This window comes from Branchiostoma lanceolatum, chromosome 18, assembly GCF_035083965.1.
Source record: "Branchiostoma lanceolatum isolate klBraLanc5 chromosome 18, klBraLanc5.hap2, whole genome shotgun sequence".
Lineage (NCBI taxonomy): Eukaryota > Metazoa > Chordata > Leptocardii > Amphioxiformes > Branchiostomatidae > Branchiostoma > Branchiostoma lanceolatum.
Window position 1 is genome coordinate 4,624,006 of NC_089739.1, and position 22,647 is coordinate 4,646,652.

General features: G+C 41.8%; 3 protein-coding genes and 1 long non-coding RNA gene across 5 annotated transcripts; 3 read left to right on the plus strand and 1 right to left on the minus strand.

Moving 5' to 3' along the window:
* The first annotated feature begins 3,636 nt into the window (after window positions 1-3,636).
* LOC136424624 (uncharacterized) lies at window positions 3,637-5,779 on the plus strand. The gene is made up of 2 exons (XM_066413241.1): window positions 3,637-5,465; window positions 5,645-5,779. Exons 1-2 carry the CDS (start codon window positions 3,699-3,701, stop codon window positions 5,777-5,779), a joined length of 1,902 nt encoding a protein of 633 aa, XP_066269338.1. The 5' UTR covers window positions 3,637-3,698.
* LOC136424302 (mucin-2-like) lies at window positions 5,721-10,512 on the plus strand. Its single transcript, XM_066412852.1, has 4 exons — window positions 5,721-7,165; window positions 7,593-8,371; window positions 8,805-9,031; window positions 10,149-10,512. Exons 1-4 carry the CDS (start codon window positions 5,832-5,834, stop codon window positions 10,311-10,313), a joined length of 2,505 nt encoding a protein of 834 aa, XP_066268949.1. The 5' UTR covers window positions 5,721-5,831; the 3' UTR covers window positions 10,314-10,512.
* A 1,898-nt stretch (window positions 10,513-12,410) lies between these two features.
* Window positions 12,411-14,716, plus strand: LOC136424365 (uncharacterized). Its single transcript, XR_010753875.1, has 2 exons — window positions 12,411-12,959; window positions 13,333-14,716. It is a non-coding gene; the product is annotated as an uncharacterized lncRNA (long non-coding RNA).
* Window positions 14,473-20,653, minus strand: LOC136424364 (androgen-induced gene 1 protein-like). Of its 2 annotated transcripts, none has more exons than XM_066412932.1 (6): window positions 20,398-20,653; window positions 17,759-17,890; window positions 16,749-16,850; window positions 16,303-16,418; window positions 15,733-15,884; window positions 14,473-15,260 (listed from the first exon to the last, which is right to left on the minus strand). In XM_066412932.1, exons 1-6 carry the CDS (start codon window positions 20,575-20,577, stop codon window positions 15,199-15,201), a joined length of 744 nt encoding a protein of 247 aa, XP_066269029.1. In that variant the 5' UTR covers window positions 20,578-20,653; the 3' UTR covers window positions 14,473-15,198. The 2 variants fall into 2 exon arrangements, with proteins under 2 accessions (XP_066269029.1, XP_066269030.1); XM_066412933.1 differs by lacking the exon at window positions 20,398-20,653 and adding an exon at window positions 18,302-18,469.
* Between the last annotated feature and the right edge of the window lie 1,994 nt (window positions 20,654-22,647).

The window sequence follows — 22,647 nt, forward strand, 5'->3', positions numbered from 1 at the left end:
TTTGACTTTGTGTGATAAAAGGTATATACGAGGAGGTACCTAAGACATACATCGTACGATCATTACTTTTTGTAAAGACAAAGATTGTATGATAAATGTGACGTGTCTATAGGTGTTCCGTGTCGCGTATCGCCGTGCGATCACAAACCGAGAGTATTCTTGAAACAACCTTGCATGTGTCCTGCAAATTACAGCTGTCTGGATACGTAAAAGATAGTCTTAGATTATTGTCGACTGTTAGTTCTTCCGCAGCCCGATTGAAAACAAAAATTCTACAACGACATTTAAATAGTGTGACCGCGCCGCAACAGTGCTTTAAAGTAAAGGCAACCAAAGCAATATTAGGGCCCAAAATATGGAAATAGAAAATGCTGAAATCTTTATAGTAGTGGCATTTACTAACACTATTTATCACATTTGAGGAATTACCACGATGATTCCCTAAGTTTCGCGAGCCTGCAAAAACCCTGGCGGCGATTTTCAGTGAGTTCTCACATCACACCGACGTCATATTTTGCATCATGGATGTCGCTATACATTGTGATAGTGTTGTTTGAACTGATCATGTATAGAAATGACTAAATAAATTGACTTTCAAAAGCCGATTTTTGGGCCCTAATATTGCTTTGGTTGTATAGAAAATCCTATTTTCGGGCCCAAATATTGCTTTGGGTGTATAGAAAAGACTAAATAGATCTAGATTGACTTTCAAATTCCCCTAATGCAATCCTTCTACGCCACACGGATATAGCTGGCTAAGCGTGGTGTTCGTAGCCTCGGGCAAAGGCTCAATGCAGCCGCTTTCACACTTGGTGAAACAACACCTGGACATGTTTATCTTAAATCTGGTGGCTTACGGCATGGATGAGGAGCGTGGCTATACTTAACAAATGAAATTTTATCATCAGTGAAATGATATTCTGAAATGAAGTTCACCCGTCCTTTTCCTATAGTTTGTCGGATAAGGCCCCAAGCTATTGAAGTGGCTTAGAAATACTTTTTTACATGGATATAACAACAGGGAAATATAAGCTATATAATAGTATATGTGTGTGGAGGAATATAAAAAGCAAACAATTTAGTGTAACTTTTCATACATAAGCTAGTGCGCTTTTGGACGGACGAAAAAGCTTGAAAATTTTGAAGCAAAGTTTAAACTGCAGTTTCAAACGCATAAAATGGGCGTCCCCTATCAGTTTCTTTTAGTCTTTAAGATTTGTCAAGGAAATCGCGATCCACCGCTTCTTTTGTTCATTCCTTGAAAAAGACTTAATTTGGACAGTCAAAAATTTGGGTACGTCCAAATTCGTTATGTTGGAAATTACAATCAAACTTTTTGCTTTAGAATGATTTCTACCAATATAGATGCTAGCTAGAAGCTTGAAAATAGCTACGCAGAGAAAGTACATTCTTTTTGGGGTGTGGTTGGGTTTTGTCAGTGTTGTGGCAACATTTGTTGCGTGCAATGCTTGTCTCCTGACAACTAAACACACACATTTTTAGCTAGCCACAAAACGGAACATCCACAGTCCACCCAAGAAAAAAACAACTTTTATTCTTAAATCACTCTCATGACGACACAAAGGCAAAGCGAAAGGTCAAAACTATCGAGGTTCAGTCAAATTGTTATAATAATTATATATGTTATATCAAGTTGATACAAGTAATGACATAGCTTATCCACTTAATTCCTTAGGATACTGAGAAACGTCTTACAGAAGAAAGGGTTGTTTGTGCTCTTAAAGAGGGTGTGGTAAAACTTGTGACACATGAAGTAACATGAAAAGGTGATCTTTTCCGCTACTGAATAGACACTAGCGTCATGGGTTTTCACTGGACTCAATACTGAGATTTGGCGTGGATTGTAACAACTGAAAAGCGCTGAGGAAGAACTAAGCTTAGAAAATAGTGCAAAGAGTCGCTACAAGAAAGGTTTCAATGTTTGTTTGACACATTTACTTTCTCAGGCGTGTCTGTTTCACAAATCTACAAGCAGATGGGCGGATTAGGCATATTTTTACCACTGTCTAGTACAGTACGTTACTCTTATTTTGGAATTCCATTTGTAATACATTTGCTACTACAGGCATATCTGCACTGTCAAGATATACAGATATACTGATAAAAAGTGAACAAATAGTGGAACAGTTGAGGTACTAGTCCACTGTGTTCTGCTGCTGCAGTGGTCTGAACACCCTGCAGCTGCAATCAGTCTTTCTTCAATTCTCTTCACTTTGTCCGATTAGCACAATAGTGTTATCGAATGGCCGAGTTGCTAGGCTAGCTAGCTGACCAGAGATCGAGGGCTCGATTTGTGGTATTCCAAGCTAGACATTGTGACGTCCTTGTGAAAGGCACTTAACATAAGTTTCCACACTCCACCAGGTGTAAAAATGGGTTCTTGACTTCGGTTGTGGAGGTAAAAGGCGGTAGGATGAGAGGGACGGACTCCACCCTCCAATACCGTGCAATGACTCAGTGAATATCAAAGCCACTGCCCCTACAGCTTCAAAAAGGCTATGGAACTACATTCAACTATATTTTAGAATATCGTTCTCTCTAAGATTTAAGTGGGGAGAGAGATTTATGCACTTAGATATCCATCTAAAGGATCATATTGCACATCATTTATATTGCTCCAGTAGTTTTTATACAGGCCATGGTCTGTAATGTATTTCACTGTCTTAACGATAAAGTGAAATATTGTTTGTTTCTTTGTCTTTTGTAGAGTAAACCTGATTATGACATCACATCTATCGTACATGGTCCTCCTAGCCGCTCTCTTCTCAGGGATGTCTACAAGCAACGCTACCAATGTCACAAGTAAGTGTTTGGGGAGGTGGGGGGGGATTCAAGCAAAGCATGTTGTCCTTGTTTGTAACTCTACATTGTCAGAGGTGATGACGATAAATTCAGCTCCAATGAAACCAGCATAATACACAAAGTGTCTTATAATTTCCCATTCGAAATTACGATATTCCTCGTGCACTGAGTTTGCTGGTGTTTTAGACGTGTTTTTGATATGCATGTACATTAACATTTGTGCATTTTGAGCATCTAAAATTCTAGACAACATTTTAAGTGCTACACTTAAATACCAGTGTACTCACCTACGGTCATTGTTTCGTGCAGCCTCGGCACCAACGAATTTATCGTCGACAATTTCCGGAGCATCCACGACGACTGCATCTTCGTCAATTTCCGTGACGCATTCGAACACATCGTCCGCCAATCCCCACTCGACTACAATCCCCCGAACCGTTTCACACAACTCGTCTAGTGTCGCCACCGTGGGTTCGTCAACTGTGAGTGACGTCACGAATGCAACGTTTTTGGAGACAACACCGACAAATTCATCCACTCCTAACGCTACACATACAACCACAAATCCGTCAATTTTCAACGACACAACAAGTTCAAGTCTGCCGACAACGAACGACACGGTGACCGTAGGACAGACAACCACGCAGACGACATTAACACCGAACGGATTGACATTGGCGTTGACTTCTAGTATAGCAGAACCATCTACAGTAACTCAGTTGAACAATGTGACATTGGACCTGTCATCGTCAACCACGCAAGCTGGGAACATTTCCACAGCAAACTCAGCTAGCACGACAGCTGTGACTGCAAATGTTACGTGGGCAAGTACGCAGGCTTTGAGCGTTTCATTGAATGGAGGCGCTACCACGCCAATGCAGTCGACTTTACAAAGCCAGGGGACGACTTTAAACAATAATGTGTCCTCGACACAACATTCGACAACAACAACAACAACGGGAACGACAGATACGAATACAACGACTGAATATCTTACAACGTCTAAGGCCGGCACCACAGATCAGCAAATGGGAAACAGCAGCTCAACTACAATTCCAGCGGGTACAACGCAGAATACTTCTACATCAACATCCAACCAGCTAACATCAACTATGACTACGCCGTCAGTTACAACAACTATGGAGGCAGTTAACAAGACTACTTCATTAGAGATGACGTCAGCGAATTTTACGTCATCTCATAGTACTGCACTGTCGCAAAACGGTACTGTCGTAACAGCTACGGATGCGGTGACGCTGTCCAGTCCGTCGACGACAACGGTGTTGAACGGTGCATCACAGGAAATGACGTCATCATCAACAACAACTACAGCGATCAACACAACGAACACTACAACGGCAACAACCCAAGACGCGGTGTCCAACGCAACTACGGTGGGCACAGTTACACCATCAGTTGTACCAACGGTCCCACCAACAAGCCAAGTTGTTGCAACAACCCAACAACCCAGTACAACGGTGAATACAACCGTACTGTCGCAAGGGGGCACCACAGCACCACCAACAAGTCATGGAAGCTTACAACCGACCGACAACACTACGATAGGGGGCGCTGTAACATCAACGACCAATGTGACAACACTGCAGGCAACGAGTGGTGTTACTTCGCAGGTTGCAACGTTATCCGCGAACACCACTCGAATAACAAACACGCCCGTTGTAACTACCCAGCAAACTCCCTCGCAAGCGACACCGACTGCAAGTACAGTTACAGCGGCCATGAGTACATCATCTACAGCGAACTCGACAACAAAAGCCACAACGCTAGTTCCGAGTACACCGTCATCAGTGCAAACAACAACAAACACAACAACACAAGCACCGACAAGCCGCAATACAACCACTACACCTAATACAACGGTGTACGGCAGTACAACGACTCAAAGTTCGGTAGCTCCTTCAACCACAACGACTCAATCCAACGTTCTGAGCACCCCTATACCTACACTGCCGGTGCAAACCACATCCACTGCACCTAGCACGGCAATTAGCACGACCAGAAAAAGTACATTGGCACCGGAAAATTCTTCTGCTGTCGTAAGCACAACAACTCTTGGTACAACGTTGATTACAAATACCACCCAAAGCAATGGAACTACCATTCCACCAGCGTCAAATACTTCAACAGGTCCAGTTACAACCTCAAGTACAAGCACGTCTCTAAGTACTGAGGAGTCAACTACAGCGACGGTTTCAAATACAACGCTGATGTCCAGTACGTCTACAAGTGTTGTTTCGTCTAATACAACGGTTCATATTACAACCGCCGGCAACGACAACTATACACTTTCAAGTGCTGCACTGCAGGCAAGCACCTCTGAAACTATGACAGCGTCCAATGCACCACTTTCTGCGACAACTCTAACGGTCAATGCATCTTTGAGCGATGTATCTACTAGCACGTTAGTGACATCCCCTGGACCAACCGCTTCTACAAACGTCTCTTCAGACAACGTCACATCTACTGATACTACAGTTTCGGTTACAACACCGATAGCAAGTGCGTCGCCAAGTGCTGTATTTTCTAATACAACGACCCTCTTTACAACCACCGTCACTACTGTTGTAAGCACCTATCCAAATGTTAAAACAACGGTTTCCTCAACAACCACGAATGCAAATGTACCTCCGAGCGAAGCATCTACAGGTACGAACGTTTCCAGCACCACCTCTTTTGCAAGCGTTACACCGAATGGAACGACTCCCAATACGACGGCGTCTACAAGAAACTCGATCGCTAACGCGTCTCAAAGCGAGAATCCAACTAACGTGACAGCTTTGGGTTCTACAACGGTTACAAGCGTTTCACCAAGTGTTACACCCTTGACTACAACCCCACAAAGTTCAACATCGATTGTATCTTCGTCTCAAAACGCTACAACCACTTATCTGACCGTTTCAACCACTTCATCAAACGAGACAACGAGCATTCCTGAGGTAACCTCAGCTACAAATATCTCTACAAGCTTGCAGTCAACAAGTCAAAGAATGTCGACAAGTACGCTTTCGCAAAGTGTCTCTTCAAGCACATCGGCGAACACACCGTTTTCTGCTACAACTCTAGTGGCAAATGACTCGACGACCGTGGAACCAAACACCCAGGGAGTTTTGAACACATCAGTTGTGCCATCTTCCACCTCATTAACAGTTTCGAGTGAGGCATCTTCTACAAGCGCAACGAGTCCTGGTGGGCAGTCCAGTACAAACGTTTCTCAAATTTCTACATTGCCTACATCAACCATTCTAAGTACAACGTCGCCATCAAGCGTGTCACCAAGCGTGGCGTCCTCTCTTGCGACAGTTTCCAATACAACAACGGTTACCAACGTTTCAACAAGTGTGGCATCCACCACTCCGACGGTTGCAAGTATTACAACTGCATCTCCAACTGTTCCACCTTCCAACGCAACCATTTCTAGCACAACGTTTAGCGCAGATGTCTCATCAATTGAAACAACCACTAATCAGACAACGTCCAAAAGTTCGGTAATGGCATCTCCAAGCGCAACGGTTCCAAGTACAACATTAACTATGAGCAGTGGGTCTTCAACGAACCCAACAGTTTCAACGGTCCCTTCCGTTACAACCCCAACAGTTAACGTTTCTCTACCCGATGTGACAACGAATCCTGTAGTTTCCAATACCACGTCGGTAACAGCGACTTCTGTGTCATTTTTGAACACCGCAACATTTTACGGTGTAACGTCGACGACCAACGTACCTTCAAGCGAAGGCTCCACGAATCAGACTTCTGTAGCATATTCCAGTTCATCTGTGTCCAACACACTTCCGGTTTCAAGCACCCCTTCAAATACAACGGCTTCGTACACCATCTCATCTAGTACAAGTGTATCTCCAAATGTCTCATCAAGTACTGGACCGTCAGATACAACAGCTCAAAGTACAACGCTTCCTACAAATGTTTCATTGACGACAGCGTCTGCTAACGGAACTCTTTTCAGTTCACTTGTTACAACAACATCCCCTAACCGAACCACGCAAATGAACGTTACAACGAATGCAACGTTGACAGCAACCAGTACAACAAACCAAGAAGGTACAACAAACATAACGCAGTTCAGTACCACGAATGCAACTGTAGCCTTGGAGACTAGTAGAGGAGAATCGTCGACAGTGCCGCCTACAAGTAGATCGATTACGGGATCAGTCTCTACTACTGCAAACATGTCCACGACATCTGCAGTAGCAAATACAACCACCTTGGCCGCGTTCAGTACACCTCAAAGATCATCATTTGGACCAACCACCAAAGCGCCCTCTACAACAGCTAAGACAACAACCAGGAGCGAAACAACGACAATGTAAGATCCGTACTATTTGTAGTGTAAAGACCGGAGAACTGTTATATGTACTAATATCCCCCCCTGACAGTTCTAAGGCTGATTCACAATTCAGCCAATGGTATCCTATTGAAGTAACGTGTAATAAACTTTTGGAAATAATGTTTGAGGAAAACGCGTTCTTTAGCTTTGTTTGTTTGTTTGGTAGTTTGTTTCAATTGGTTGTTTAGTGGTTGGCTGATTGTTGATTGGCTAGTTAGTTGGTAGGTTTATGGTTGCTCGGTTGGTTGGTTGTTTATTTGTTTGGTAGGTTGGTTGGTTGGTTGGTTGGTTGGTTAGTTAGTTAGTTGGTTGCTCGGTTGGTAAATGGTTGTTTTTCTACAGTCTATAGAGATAATATCAAAGCATAATCAGTATAATAACATTCACCTGCTGTGTTTCTTTACAGTGCAACAATAGGACCAGTAGGTCCTCAAACATCGTCAAGTCTCCCCGATCAAACGCATTCAAGTTCACCGCCTGCCGTTCCGCCAACCCCTTCGACAACGTCCAGTCCTGTGATCCCCATGACCACGGGTTCAACTTTGCCAACAACAAGCCCCTTTGTACCGTTGCCACCATCCTCATCTAGACCAACCACTACAACGCTTAGAACAACGGTCGTGCCACCGTCGTCACCACGTGTGTCAACACCGACGACGGTGAGGTCTGTTCTATCAAGCCTTCAGACAACATTGCAGTATACAACGACAAGTACAACATTAACATCAACAGCCAGAACCACAAAACCATCAACTACAACAGTAACAACCACAGTTGCATCGACTTTAAAACCTACAACAACGACTTCAACGCCAACAACAACAACAACAACAACAACGTTGTCGACGACAACCAAACCTACAACAACCAAAGCAACAACTACTACACCGACTACCGAGGCTAGCACGACTACAAAAAAGACGACAACCCTGTCCACCACAAAACCGGCGACGACGACGATAAGAGAAACGACAAAGGCTTCGACTACGTTGGGGCGTACGACAAGCAAAGTGTCGTCACCAATTAGCTACAGCGTCACTGTGTCATCTGTGACGTCGTTTCCTGGCAACAACTCGTCTTCAGAAACGGCGTCTGGCGGCTTTTCCTGGGGAGCAGGTTCCACGGTGTCAGGAGGGCCGGGGTCCGGGACTAATTCAGCGGTAGCCGGGAAAACTACAAGTCGTGGTAAGATTTTCTTTTAATCGTGTTTGTGTGTGTGTGTGTGCGCGCGTGTGTGTTTGTGTGTGAGTGTGTTTTTGTATTTGTGAGAAGCATATCTCCAAAAGCTGTGGATGGATCCTCATTATATGGAAAACGAAAGTCAAGTTCGATAACAGCTCCTAGCAGTTTTCTAAGGTACTGATGTGGAACTTCCTGTTTTGATATCTCGATTTATGGACATGCTATGGTCGCCATTTTTGTGGAATAGGCTTAGCACGAATGTTCTGCTATGTTTCCTGCGACAGTATCGTCGGACAAACCAGCGTCTAAATGAAGAAAAAAATCGTTGACTTTGAACTTATAACTTCTGTAGTTCGATTTAACTGCAAGACTATCAGAGCTTTGCCTCCTGTAGAATAGACTGAGCACAAATGTTCTGCCATGTTTCCTGTGACAGCATCGTCGGACACACCACCGGGAAATCCCGATGACCCCGAGCCGGACACGATCACACAGGCCGTGTGGGTGATAGCGGGCACGCTGGTCGGGCTGTTCTTCCTGGCGTTCGCCGGATGCGCATTCTTCTTCCTCTACATCCGGCCGAGAAGCCGAGTGGCGCACGGCGAGCCGACCCGCCCGACAGAGAGCCCTGTTCCGCCGGGCCAAGCGACGACAACGTTCCAGGTACGTGATGCGTTTCGAAACTTCGTTAAAGGAGCCCAAAGCAATTTCAGAATGTTAGAAGTTGGATTTTCAACTTCAGTTTTATAGTTCTTTCTACATAATTATATACATACTACTGTATTAGTAAGTTTAAATAACACCATCCGATTGCATGTCGACCTTCTTGGAGCAAATATCAATGCAATGACGTGTGGTGGGAACTCATTGAAAATCTGGGTGCTGATTTTTTGGTGGTCTCAATATATAAAGGACTCCTCGTGTTGCTTGTTTCTGTGCTCTTCTTAAATGACCAAAGTATAGAATCTTGATAGAAATGTGCTGATATGAGCAAGTAAATGTTCATCATACAGATCGCCATATTTCCAGTTTTAACATTTGGAAATTGCTTTGGGCTCCTTTAAAACAAAAAGGAAGGCAAAGCAGTAATCCTCAGCTGAGGTGAAGCATATTGCTTTTTCAAGTAGCTTGTATGGTCAATGCGGCTTCGCTACGACTCGCGTTTTCAGTCAAGCACACCGGGACAACCCTACCGTAGGCTTCCCGATATGTGTGTTTATATGGGTTCATTTGCGTGCGGTTTGACGCTTGAGGATAAGGCTTAAAGCTCACTCATACACGGGGCCGCCGGCTTTACGGCATCATCCAAAATGACAAATGCAGCCCCTTACCACATATCCAATAAGAAACTAGATATTTATCTTAGTTTGTAAGTTTGAGTGTGTTCATGTACATGCATATAATACTAGTATTATCGAGCAATGGTTTATCTTTGTTCGAACCCCAAGATTGTGGCTTCACAATCTTGTTGACCAGTTTTCATGACTTCTTTGGGATAATTGACCTGATTGCTTGGAACACGTGACTTTCCGGAAGTGACGTGAGCTACGGGGCAAAGATCAGAAGTCGGTATCGGCCCCCGTCGTACCGTTTGAATAGATATTTTGCCTTTCGGTCTGTGTTATGGCAGGGCGAAACAAGAAAACCAACCTTGAGTGAATAAACACCTGTGCCAAATCATACTTCTTGACTTCCCAAATTTATATAGCGAAATCATCTAATTCCTGTCCAAAGGAAATGTGACAACTCTTGAGTTAATGATTTTCCTCTCTCTCCACAGCGGCAGGTATATTCTCACACGGTGCAGTGGGAGACGTGGGCCACGTCGACCTCCACGGAGGAAGCTAACGCCGTGGCGGGAGTGTCTACCAGGCGGGAGTATTGGGAGATGAGGTCTCTCAAGTCGCTGGAGTCACTGGAGAGCGACAACATTCTCCTTGTGTGAAGCTCCGGAGTATATCAACAAGCTACGGAGCAATTGCGGAGCAATATGTACATCTACATCCTTGTGTGAACCATGAACATGCTCCGGAGTAACTCCATATCAACAAGCCCCGGAGCAATTGCGGAGCAAAATATACATTTCTCTCCTTTTGTGAACCATGAACATGCTCCGGAGTAACTCCATATCAACAACCTCCGGAGCATTTAAACATTTATATCAGAGTGACTTGACACTCGCTCCGGAGTAATGATCTGCTCCGGAATAATCCCCGTGAAGCACAAAAAACATCGTGCTTTAAGACTGAAAAAGGAGAACTGAACAAATATAATAGGTAACAACTCCTGAGTAATGAGTTGCTCCGAAATCCGGAATGGTTACCGTTCAATGTGAAGCACAGAAAGCAGCGAGCTACAAGACTGACGAAAAAAGGAGAAATGTACATATATAAGATGTATGTAAAAACTGCACTAGTACATGTAGTAGTAGCATCTTTGCACTCACGTAAATATGGCGTAAGCACTTTTCACCATGCTGGATGGTTATCTCAAGTGAATTTCAAATTTCACTGCAGTCAAAAGTTCACATACAAATCTAGCGGGTGTTTTACGCCGACGGGCGGTTATATTAGCTGTATAGATACAGATGCAGACATTTATAGGTCTGACTCTTCTGGGTTGAACCAACCAAGATGGCGGTTGTGACGTCACGTGCAAACACCCTATAGGCGCGCTTTGTAAGTTATGCCAATGCCGCAAGGTGGCGTTGTAGATGTCCATGCAGAGCATGCGCAATAGATACAACACTGCAGGCTTTAGGAGCAAACTCGAAAATGCTTAGGTATACGTAATGGGGTGCACGTGAAACGATTGAAATTTTAAGTGAAAACAATTCAAGCGTATAAGTTGTTGTATATACAATATGTATGAGTAAAGGAGCTGCAAGTATTTTGAAATTACGATACATAGAAATATCAAGATTTTATACATTTCAACAATGTGATCACGAAGTCAAACTGAGATGTGGGTTTCTATTAAGACAGATTTTTTTCTGTATTTTCAAATGATGTGTAGAAAGGATGGAATAAGGAATGGACCAAAAATCGCATATCTTAAAATCTGCAGCTTAGAATATGATCACAGTACATAATATACACACAAAGAGTCCAGTATGAATTTCACTTGCTGCTACGTTACGTTTTATGACAAAAACATTGTAACTTTTTAAATGCAGTCGCATTTTTATGAATACAGATTTAGGACGAGATGTGAGTGTAATATAATAGCTATTTGTTATGGAAATATCTTAGACATAATGCATGTGTCACACTTATTTAGTAAATGCTTATATAAAGAAAGTAAAAAAAAAACCTGTCAATTTGATAAGTTTCTTTATACAGCTTGCCCCCCAAAAAACTCCTACAGCAACGTATTGTTGATATAGCTGTGACTTGAAATATATATTGTTGTATACGTATGGCTTCCAAAGAGTTAGATTATCAGAGATTTTATGCAATCTAGAAATATTAAATGCTTCATAATCACTTGATGATGTTTATACACGCATCTGGGATCAATAAAGACTTGGAAATATACATAAATTGGTACGCAACGTATATATGTTATGATATGTTGGAAGCTCGGATCTCGCCAGACTGGTCTACTCTCGACGTAGACCCTCCAGTCACTCCCGACAGTGCAAAAAAACAACAAAATAAACCCCCGCAAACTACACGGCGGGGCCCCTGTGACCGTAGCATTATGCTAGAGTCACATTTCCTAGCCGGGACCCGGTCGGGATGTTTGCGAAAACAAAAAGTAAAATATGCATATCAAGAAAATACACAATTTCTAGTTAGGAGTAAATTTCTTAAGTTTTGTGTCCTTTGTTGTATTTTATATCATACTTTTCGTTCCCGCAAGCTGCCCGACCGGGCCCCGCTTTGGAAATGTGACCCTAGCATAAGTCAGGCTATGTAAAGTGCACTGACCTACATCTGCACTCTATATCCGTGAAAAATAGAGGCGGGGTGTTTGTTGTCGACATGTCCGCAGACATCCGGGACATTCCACATCACATGTCGAACCGCCAAGCCCTCGACTGGGCAAACAAAAATGGCGGATTGGCAGAAGCCATTGCTCTGTGGCATCTTCGTAATCTACTATCAAAATATCATCGTAAGGCTCATATAAGATACAATCTCACATGTATGCCACATGAAGTGTGTCTTTGCAAAATGATTTGTTTTGCAACATTGAATGTTTTTATCTAAACAAGGGCTTATTCACATTCATGGCTAAGAGGATGAGTTGATGTTGACGTATATTTTAATGTACGTTGACATAGCGTGCTCGTCAGTGCCAGAGTACAGATGTTACCGTGGTGCCAGGAGGCCCGTTTCCCAGTACACGGCCGGCCCACAGTCGTCAAGTCATGGCATACATATGTGGGGTGTATTCATCAGTTGCTGGCACACTGACTCGGCTACTCAGATTCATATATAATATAGGTTTGCCAAGCCGGACGACATAATGCAGTAGTTCAGACCTAAGACGGTAGGATTTCTCAGATTTCCTATTTCGAACGTAGATGCACAACGACTGGGTTTCCGCAGCTAAGCAATCTCCAGTATCATTACTTTAAGGCACGGTAAGTAACATTCGTTGTGTCAAAATCAACTGCAGTGTAATGATATGATACAAATAACGTGATGCATGAAACTGAACTGAAGTTTCATCGGTTTGCTGAATGGAAACGATACAGAATGAGAAAATGAGTTCGAGCGTTTTATGTTGTGCTGTTTTGGTGGATAGATTGATTTTATGTATACATTGGCAACAGTCAATGATGTCAAACGCTGAGTAAATGCGTCCATGCGATGTTCACCAGAATTTTTGCCAGCTTTAATGTCTGCATATCATATCATACATACCTATATATACAGAGATAATTGTCATAGATACAATGGGGTATACGTACTGACGAAGTCATGATCAACTGAAAATGTCCTTATTTTTTGTAGACTACTGTGACTAAACAGAGAGGTGTGACTTTCACAAGGACCACATTGACGACATGCAAAAGTTCACCCGATTGGGCCTGTGTTTGCTGACCTTAATCCTGTTGACCCCTGCCACGCCGGAAGCGGAAATGACGACACATGGCAGTCATCTTATGTACAAACCCTCAAAAGGCACAGCTAGCGAATACAGCAACCAGAAAAGACAATTCTTCATAACGATTTCTGCTCGGCAAGCTTCTATAATGTTGCGCCTCAAACCCTCTACACGCTTGAAAGGTATTCGCATAGACTTCGACAGTGAACTTGGCAACGGTCCCAGAAACTCAGTAAATGACCAGGTAGATAGCAAACTTACACAGCTTGAAAAGCAGAATGCTGTTCAAACAACACGTTATCAGATGTCGCTTGCAGCACGTCTCAATCCCAAAATCCAAAGGGCATGGGTCAAGAAAGGACGCGCCGCTTCTCAAGATCACGCGAGAGTTGGGATGTCTCGCGAGATTCGAGCAGTATTTGTGGATGATCCCAAACAGACGTTGGATTCAACTTCAAGCTCCTCAGTTCTCAAGCAAACGAGACACAGCCGACAAGCTCGCAGTGCGGACGACTGGAAATATAAAACCACTCCAGCTCCTAGTATCATAAATATGGACACTGTGGCTATCCTCCTCCCTTTAATGGTTATTTTGTGTGTTGTACTAATCTTCATGTGTGTTGCAGCCAGTTTCTGTATGTATAATCTAATTGGAAGCATGGCCAGTTCAATTTCTCTGCGGTTCTTTGATATAGGGGTAGTACATCAAAAGGTGATAGGGGCATGAACCATCAAGTGCAAAAAGGTCTACAGCACAGATGGGCAAAACCGTTGTGAAATATAAAATTTATTTCAGAAAAGCATTGGTACTTTCGTAGGGTCAGCTACAACTTTAGATCGTCCACAAAATTGAATACAATGATCTTAACACGTACAGTAACTATATTTGCTATATGTATATTACAATTAGTATATCAATGTATGTGAAATTTAGCAAGGAATACTATGTTAAAGTCTTGGATTGCAGTAACAGTTAACATACAAAATGTGTCATTAAGACAACGTGAGACGTGATTCAAATCAAAGTAACATTCTACAACAAGAGAAATATTCGTTGGTATTTATTGTATGTTAATTGAACGACAGTAAACAGTGTTAAAGAAGCAGTGTTATATATCCACAACATTGAAAACGAACATTGAATCATTAAATTTTGCATTTAGTTTACCCATATTCATGTTTGTATGTCCTTCGGTGTTTATGTTAAGCTTCTATCTCTTTTAAATGTAGAATTTTTCTATGTTTTTTACATGCTCGAAATAACGAATAAATGAATAAATTCACATCCCATAGTTTTGTAGGCTGATTGCATGACAATTGATTCTGTAGTTAAATTTCCTTTCATCATTACCACATGAATACAAAGTGTTGAATATAACAAAGAATAACAAGAACAAAAACAGCTTTAAATATCATGTGAACATTCGATGCTACACTGATCCGTTCTCTATTTAACATAATGATAATAACTTCATTGCACAACAATTGTACACGGTACAAAGTATGGCATTCACTGGTACATAGATAACATTTTATTAGGCTAATTAGTCTATCTTATACAATATGGTGTATAAGTATGGGATGACAATGGGATTTTACAATCATTGGAGGAGTTTCTAACGTCAAGACATTCTCTGATATACTTATCAATGTATACCATGCATATTGAAAATTACGACATTAGAACGGGGCCTACCAAAAATCGTCGCATGATGAAGAACCAATGGAATGGCTTCCCAGTAGGCTATTTGTGGCATTTTTGTATCCATGTTTTATGCACTTTTGCTGCTCTTCTTGCGCCCTGTTCTTGACGAAATCTCGAACGCATCTCGATCTGCAGAAAGAAATACCATACGTTATTTCAATTGTTTTGCTGGTCTTTCCTGGATTAGTAAAGGAGAGGTCCTCAGGGACGTCCTCCTGTGGGCACCAAAATATGGACATGCAAGTGTAGGCAGACCTCACACGACCTCAGCTCTGTGAGGATGCAGGATGCGCACCAGAAGAACTGTCAAGAGCAATGGAGGACAGTGAGGACTGGAGGAGGAGGGTGTTGTCCATCCGTGACACTCTCAAGACAATATGATGATGATATCAATTGTTTGTTGGAACAAGGCTCAAATAGCACAATTATGTATTTTACCAACACGGGTGAGATTTCATTCGAACATACGCTATTTTAGCGTATTATCATACTATTATCATACTATCATACTGTCATCCATATAATCAACATGGTCTAAGTACTCAAGTGCTTATCTACTATATGGTTGCATAATGTTGCCCGAAATAATGAAGTTTCTCACCCCATAGCTTTGTGTTGACATATTCACCAATAAGGTAGAAGACACAGAGCATTCCGATGGCAGCCATGTTGAAGATGGAGGTTTCTATCGGCCCCATGACTTGCAGAAAGGGATAGACCCAGAAACCCCCATAGTGAGCCACGATCCGGATCCTGTTTGAAAAATCATGTTATTATTTTTCAATTATTAAAGAGAGTATTAAAAGATTAAGCTCAAGTTACATTATTACCTTATGTTATATCATATTATCAACATTGCCAGAGACAACGTGGCTTAAAGGGTTAAAAACCAGAACCATAGCAGGTCCAGAATAGAAGATATGAAAACCGGATGTTTTGTTGCAGTACCAAGGAAGGCTGCTAGAAGATTCACACAAGGTGTGCATATTTGGGATCGTAACACCTTCCCATAAACCAAACATCATCCTTAAACCCTTAATTGTCTCATACACACAACCACTGAAAACAATACCTCATTAGCGGGTGTAAAAATTGTATAAGGCAAATGGAATTTTTTAGCTCAGTAACCTTTATATCAATGTATGCAGCCTGTGATGAGTTAGGCACATACCAAATTAGGTAAGCGGCTCCGAAGAAGGCTGTCCCAGGTAGTGCTGCGCGCCGTGCCGGATAATTGCGACGCACAAAGTACATTTCAAGCAGCAATGCAGGCACCGTGGTGGTGTGCTAAGGACAGCAATAATAGAAGTAATATATAGTTAAGGCAACGGTCATAAAATACCGAAACCAATGATTAGCCCCACTCGATTATAACACTACATCAAAAACGTATGCTAGCCCTTATTGTATTGCATTAGTAATTAGGATGTTAAGTTTTATTCTATACTTCTATTTTGTATTATGTTTAAGAATTCTTGCCATACTTTGTACCGTGTACAATTGTCGTGCAAAATAGTTCTTCTGTATACTCAGATAGAATAACAATTTGCACAAGACGGAAGAACTTCTATGAAGAATAAATGATGAATGAATGAATGAATGAATGAATGAACGTACCCAGGCATGGTTTAACCAGTTGGGAATGATGGCATCCAGTTTGCTGGGATAGACTAGCTCCCGGTCGACGGCGTAAAGACCCCAGAACAGACACTGAACCATCTGCATAGGAAAGACAATATAGCCTCTAGCAGACATCGTAAGCTACAATGGTTGATTATGAATGCAAAGAATGTGTTTGACAAGTCTGTAGGATATAATACAGATGATCAATCTACATGAGGTTTCCAGCAAAAGTATACCATTTGGCTCGCCACTGAGGCGTTACCAAAAATAGTAATTCAATTTTGGACGGAAGGGATGTGCTCTTTATATTTCCTTGTCATAGAAGTGTGAATTCTCCATGACCAATTCAAATATTCGTCATTATATTTGTCATGTTAGTGCTATGAGACATTTTTCTGAGACTACATTTCATTTTATGGGATACATATATAAACTCATTAATATATACGAATTTAAAGTAGATTGACTAAGTGTCATTTCTGATGTTTTACAGTGCACGTGGTTTAAATGATGCCCCCTAGCCTAGGTTATGCTCGTCCCCACACTCGCTCACACCAAATGTGGTAAGGCTGCACCAAGTAATTTTTATGGATGACGTCCGCGCGCGCATTGATTTTGGTCTGTTCCCGGAAAAAAACACAAGAAATTACGCTTCCTGTAACTATGACCAAAGAGTTACGATAGTGCCGCAAATCGTAAGAAACAGGACAGGACAACAACTGCTGTTCAACTTCAACTGATTTATTCAAATTATTGCTGTTTTCATGATGAATAAAAGAATTGTTAGTTGTTACACTGTGTTCTCTCATTCAATTTGTGTCCTAACATGTGTCGTCGACTATTATATTTCAAATCTAGGCATCTTGTTTTTTTCAGCCCTTCTTGTTTTCGCGCTCTCGCATTAGATTTAGGGTCTCCAAAGGACGTCATCAATAAAAATTACTTGGTGTAGCCTAACATAACAAGGGCATCTGAAGTCTATAATGGTACGGAACGCCCCCTACCATAGCCATAGGGAACAGCAGTACGGCAAAGAGGTAGTCTTGGACCGCTTTCAGCACACCGGGTTTTCTGCCAAGTATGGCCTCCAGTAGGTCACTCAGTACACAACTCCCGAAGAAAACCGTCTGCGCCACCTGGAAAATATCAATCGCGTACATCAAGAACTAAAACACAACAGGCAGACGACATACATGTAGTTTGTCCTTCAGTGAAATATAGGCACGTTGGATGATGTTATGTGTAGGTTCGAATTTTCAGATTGGCATTCTTCCGCAGGCATGACCAATCCCCATGTCTATTTGACCAAAAATAACTGTAAATTAATCCATGGACCAGAATTTAAAAAAAAATTACATATCAGTACCTGTAACAGTGGGGGTTCAAGCGTGTTTCATACCTTATGATTTAAAAAAGTAGGGTGTCTGAGAAATATATTTTGATATGACAGCCGTCGCAGATGATATCTTCAAACCCATCGTAGTATGATATAACAGTTTGTTGCCAAAACATGTACATGTACAACAAATCTTTTGGCATTTCCTTACCGTATTCAGGTTGGTCAAGTATGGGTAACGGCCGCCAAACTTCTTGTTTGTTTGAAGAGCTGGCATGACATTGGTACTGTACTCTATCTCCATAATCACATATAGTAACAGTATCGCAACATGTACCACACACGTTCGGACAAGGACTGTGCCCGCCATTTTCCCAGTAGTGGCGCGCCGGCGTAGCCTGGGTGCCATCCTATTTCTACCGGGGCTCCTACACTCGCTACCCTAAAAAGGTAGCTAGTGTAGGAGCACCCGGCCGGTAGAAATAGGATGGCACCCAGGCTACGCCGGTGTTGTTTTTCAACTGTACGTTGCGGTCCAAAGAGCGTTAATTGTTTATTTAGATGGTGAGCCCACTAGGGCCAAAGTGCAAACACGTATACATACAATCCACGCAGAGCTCTACAATCCACGTGACAAACAATGTAGCCTTTGATCTTTAAGCGTGTTGTCAAATCATAGATGTTGCGGTCAATTAAAAAGATCCCGAAAACCATTTCTTAAGTGTTTAAAGGCAACCAAAGCAATATTATTAGGACCAAAAAATGGAAATAAAAGATATGCTGATATCTTTATGGTAGTGACATTTATTAACATTGTTTAGCACATTTGCGTAATAGCTTCATACTTTTGGGATTGTAAAACCGCGCAAAATCGTGCCGTACGATGATCCCCTTAGTTTCGCAAGCCTTCAAAAACTGAATGAGTTCTCACATTACAACAACGTCGTGTTTTTGCATCATGGATGTTGCTATGTATACATTGTGATAGTATTGTTTGAACTAATCCATGTATAGAAAGAAATGACAAAATAAAACGACTTTCAAAGTCCGATTTTCCGGACCCTAATATTGCTTGGGTTTCCTTCAACTTGTGCATGTACAGAAAACGGATATTCCGGAAATTGTAGCCTGTTTCGCGGTGTAAGGAATTAATGAAAGACCTTCATTGAACATTTATGCTCTTACAAGCTAAGTACAGGTCATAGTGATAAAGTAGATGTACAATTACAGTGCTTGCTTATCATAATTACAGTGATATAGAAATATGATATCTTACTACATCTGCAATCATTATAACTTAATCAGTAATGTATACCAATAAACATCCATACCAAAGTAAACTTAACTGGGGAAAGGTCTCAGCTGGGAATCTGCGATCCGGTTGACTCAGGACAAGAGTCATGAGGGGTAAAAGGGATGGTTCGGTCGGCCGTTGACCTCTTTAGTAATCGCAAAGCAGATGTGTGGGTACTTGCAACTGCCGGGCTTCTCTGACGAAAAACATAGTCCCTAACATCGGTAGTGGGAGTCCATTGATTACGTCACTAACAACAGCTGTCAGAAAAGCCACGCAGTCAGAAAACATTACGATCATTCAACCCTACGTCTGCTTGAAGTTTATATTTCAGCTTCAGATTGTGCATGAAATGTTGTCATTAACATGATACATAACGGTTTGTTTGCGACTGGTTGAAACGCTTGAAGGTAACTTTGCCATGGGGTTGGGGATGTAACCTCCATTGACTTTAATCCGCCAGGTTACATAAATCCGCCACTTTCAAAAACAGTGGGTTTGAGTAACTTTGAGAGATCTCTAGTGTAGCACCTCCCAGGTATGCACACTTTAGATATACAGGAGTGCATTATACTGGGGGACGTTGGGTTGGAGCACGAGATCTGTTTGGACGTCTCTTTTCACGATGGCAGAATTATGTCCCCTTGTGGAATTATGTTTGTATATCGTCTGTTTGAGCAAGTGTGGGGAGTCATGAATGTGTACGTAACGTTACATCATAAAATCTTCTCAAATGGATGTTTTGGATATGTTGTTGTTGTTGTTTTTTATTTTGTTAACCCAGGAATACATATCGCCTGCAGGCGGCGTTTTTCAAAGATTCATGGGGGAAATATAAAATACACGAATGAGATCTATACAGTAATAGGTTGAGTGCCTTTTCCGCGTATTTAGAGAAAACAACAACAGCAACCACAAGATTTAGGAGGATAGAGAAGAAAACTGCATCAGAACTCTGCCTTAATATGACCTTAGATCACTTTGAAGAAGTGGTAAAAACGTGACCAACTTACCGAGACAAGGATGGATAGATATTTCCACTTCCCAGCGTAGGAAGCACCCTTCCTTCCCATAACGTCTCCATCCGACTTAAAAGACAGGTTACTTGAGAAACCTTGTACAAAGTCATGATAATTCGCCGTAAATAAGAACAGAAAAACGGCCAGGTGATACACAACTTTCGAGGACGCCATCGTAGATTATTATCTTGAAGGTCATCTGAACCGTTCTAGTACCATGCACGGTGTACCATGTGATATTTGCATGGCCGTGAGGGTAGAAGACTAAAGGTCGGTAGACTGTTTATCCATTTCAGCCAATCCAGACCGTTTCTGTTGATTTGTAGTCTCTACCAGACTAACCGCGCCTGCTATTGGGAGAACATTTGCCGGGGGACTTTGGCCATGGAGGGTAACATGCGCAGGTTGCATATTTGACCGTCTCTCCGTAGCCGACTCCCTTCATACAATTGACTCTATTTGGCCAATTTCTACTACTAGTATTTTCCCAGCGACCCGCGGAGGCTGGTAGAGTCTAGTTAAATGGTATGGGGTCGGGAGATCGGCGTTTGAATAGGCCGATCGTGCTGTCCATCACAATTTCCAGTTCGGCCAAGTGGGAGAATGTCAATAAGCGGTACAACCAATGAGAGCGCGGTTGCATAACCGTCAAAATTATTGCGTTTATTGATCATACCAGGATCATTTGCCATGAAGTAATCTAATGTTAGTTCAGTTATCACACATAAGGCCATGTTGATTTGATTATATGGATGACATCCTCTGGGAACCCCCAAGCTGATGCGAGCGTGCGAATAATAATAAAAAAAAGTTTTAAAAAGAGTTGAATTCATAGTGAAATCTACGTGTTCAGGAAGGTTGAATAAATGACTAAACACAGAGACTGTGCCAAAAATAGTTGCTCAAGCAACTGGATAAAATTGATATTTTGAAACTGTCAGACGTTTCAGACAGCATCCGCTGAGAGTGGTATACGAAATAATGGATTCTTCATTTTTGGTCTTTCACATCTTCCTCTTTGATTTTGGTATTCTAGTCATAAGTGTCCGTTTTCTAGAATACATTTTGCAATTAACGACACATATTTGCTCATTTTGTAGCTTCATTGCACGGTCTACAGTATGCTAGAAAACGTTTTATCTTTTTTCAAGAAATGACGATAATTGATGTGCGCGTGGATGTCATCCATATAATCAAATCAGCATGGCCTAAACATATCAATGTATATTGCGCATGTTGAAAGCTGCTTTATTGCTGTAAACCGCCAGTCGGCGTTAATAGTCGGCGTTACCAGCGCACACAAGACTTTGAGGCGACGAAAGTCACACCCTTGCCAAGGTCACCAAATAGTCAAGAAAACAGTACTAGTACATGGCACAAAAAAGAAGTATGAACATATGTAATTTGTGTGTGTCCTGTGAAGTCAAATTTTTGGAAGAGGAAGCAACTATTCATTTATCTATTTATAGATCGAGATAGGTTGACGCAAGACCTTTTTTGGGTACTGCTATTTCCTTTATTTTGTTAAATGATTTACGGGATTTGAACTTTAAGTTCATGGATTAATGTTGAAAAGTTTTTTTAACGTCTTCTACGTTATAACATGTAATTCTTATCGACAGCAGCGTAAGTTTCGAACGGTCTTTTACAACTATACATAGAAACTGACAAGTGGATACAACTGAATTAATCAACATACAAATATGATGATGATGATGAATGGTTTATTGCACACACAATACAATCAGACCGTGACGGTCAACAGACTGAATTGCAGTCAGACTTTACAAAACGTACGCGGTATTCTAATTCGTAAAATCTAAATACATATTTAAAATCAATGGAAGTTAAAAGCGCGGCGTAGTGCTAAGGGCTGGGAATCAGCGCTATTACATTTGAGACATGATGAATTGATAGATGTATATGAACATTACTGTAACTAGAAATGCAAGTAACATTTGCAAGCAAATACATCATGTACCTTCACATGGTCAAGCTTAATAAACTACTGCTCTGTTTATTCTTACTCAAATTCATTTATGGCTCTATTTACGGTGACCAGCCCCTCCAGCTCTGTCCTGCCACTTGCTACATAATGTAATCGAACACTGTGAACAGCGTGTCTGCTACAGTAACCATGGTGACAGCCGTCTGGGCCAGGTCATTGGCCTAACTTGTTTGGAGAAGAAGAATAGAAAGAAGGAACGTAGCAAAAGCAATACGTTTCCTTTCCGTAGAGTTAAA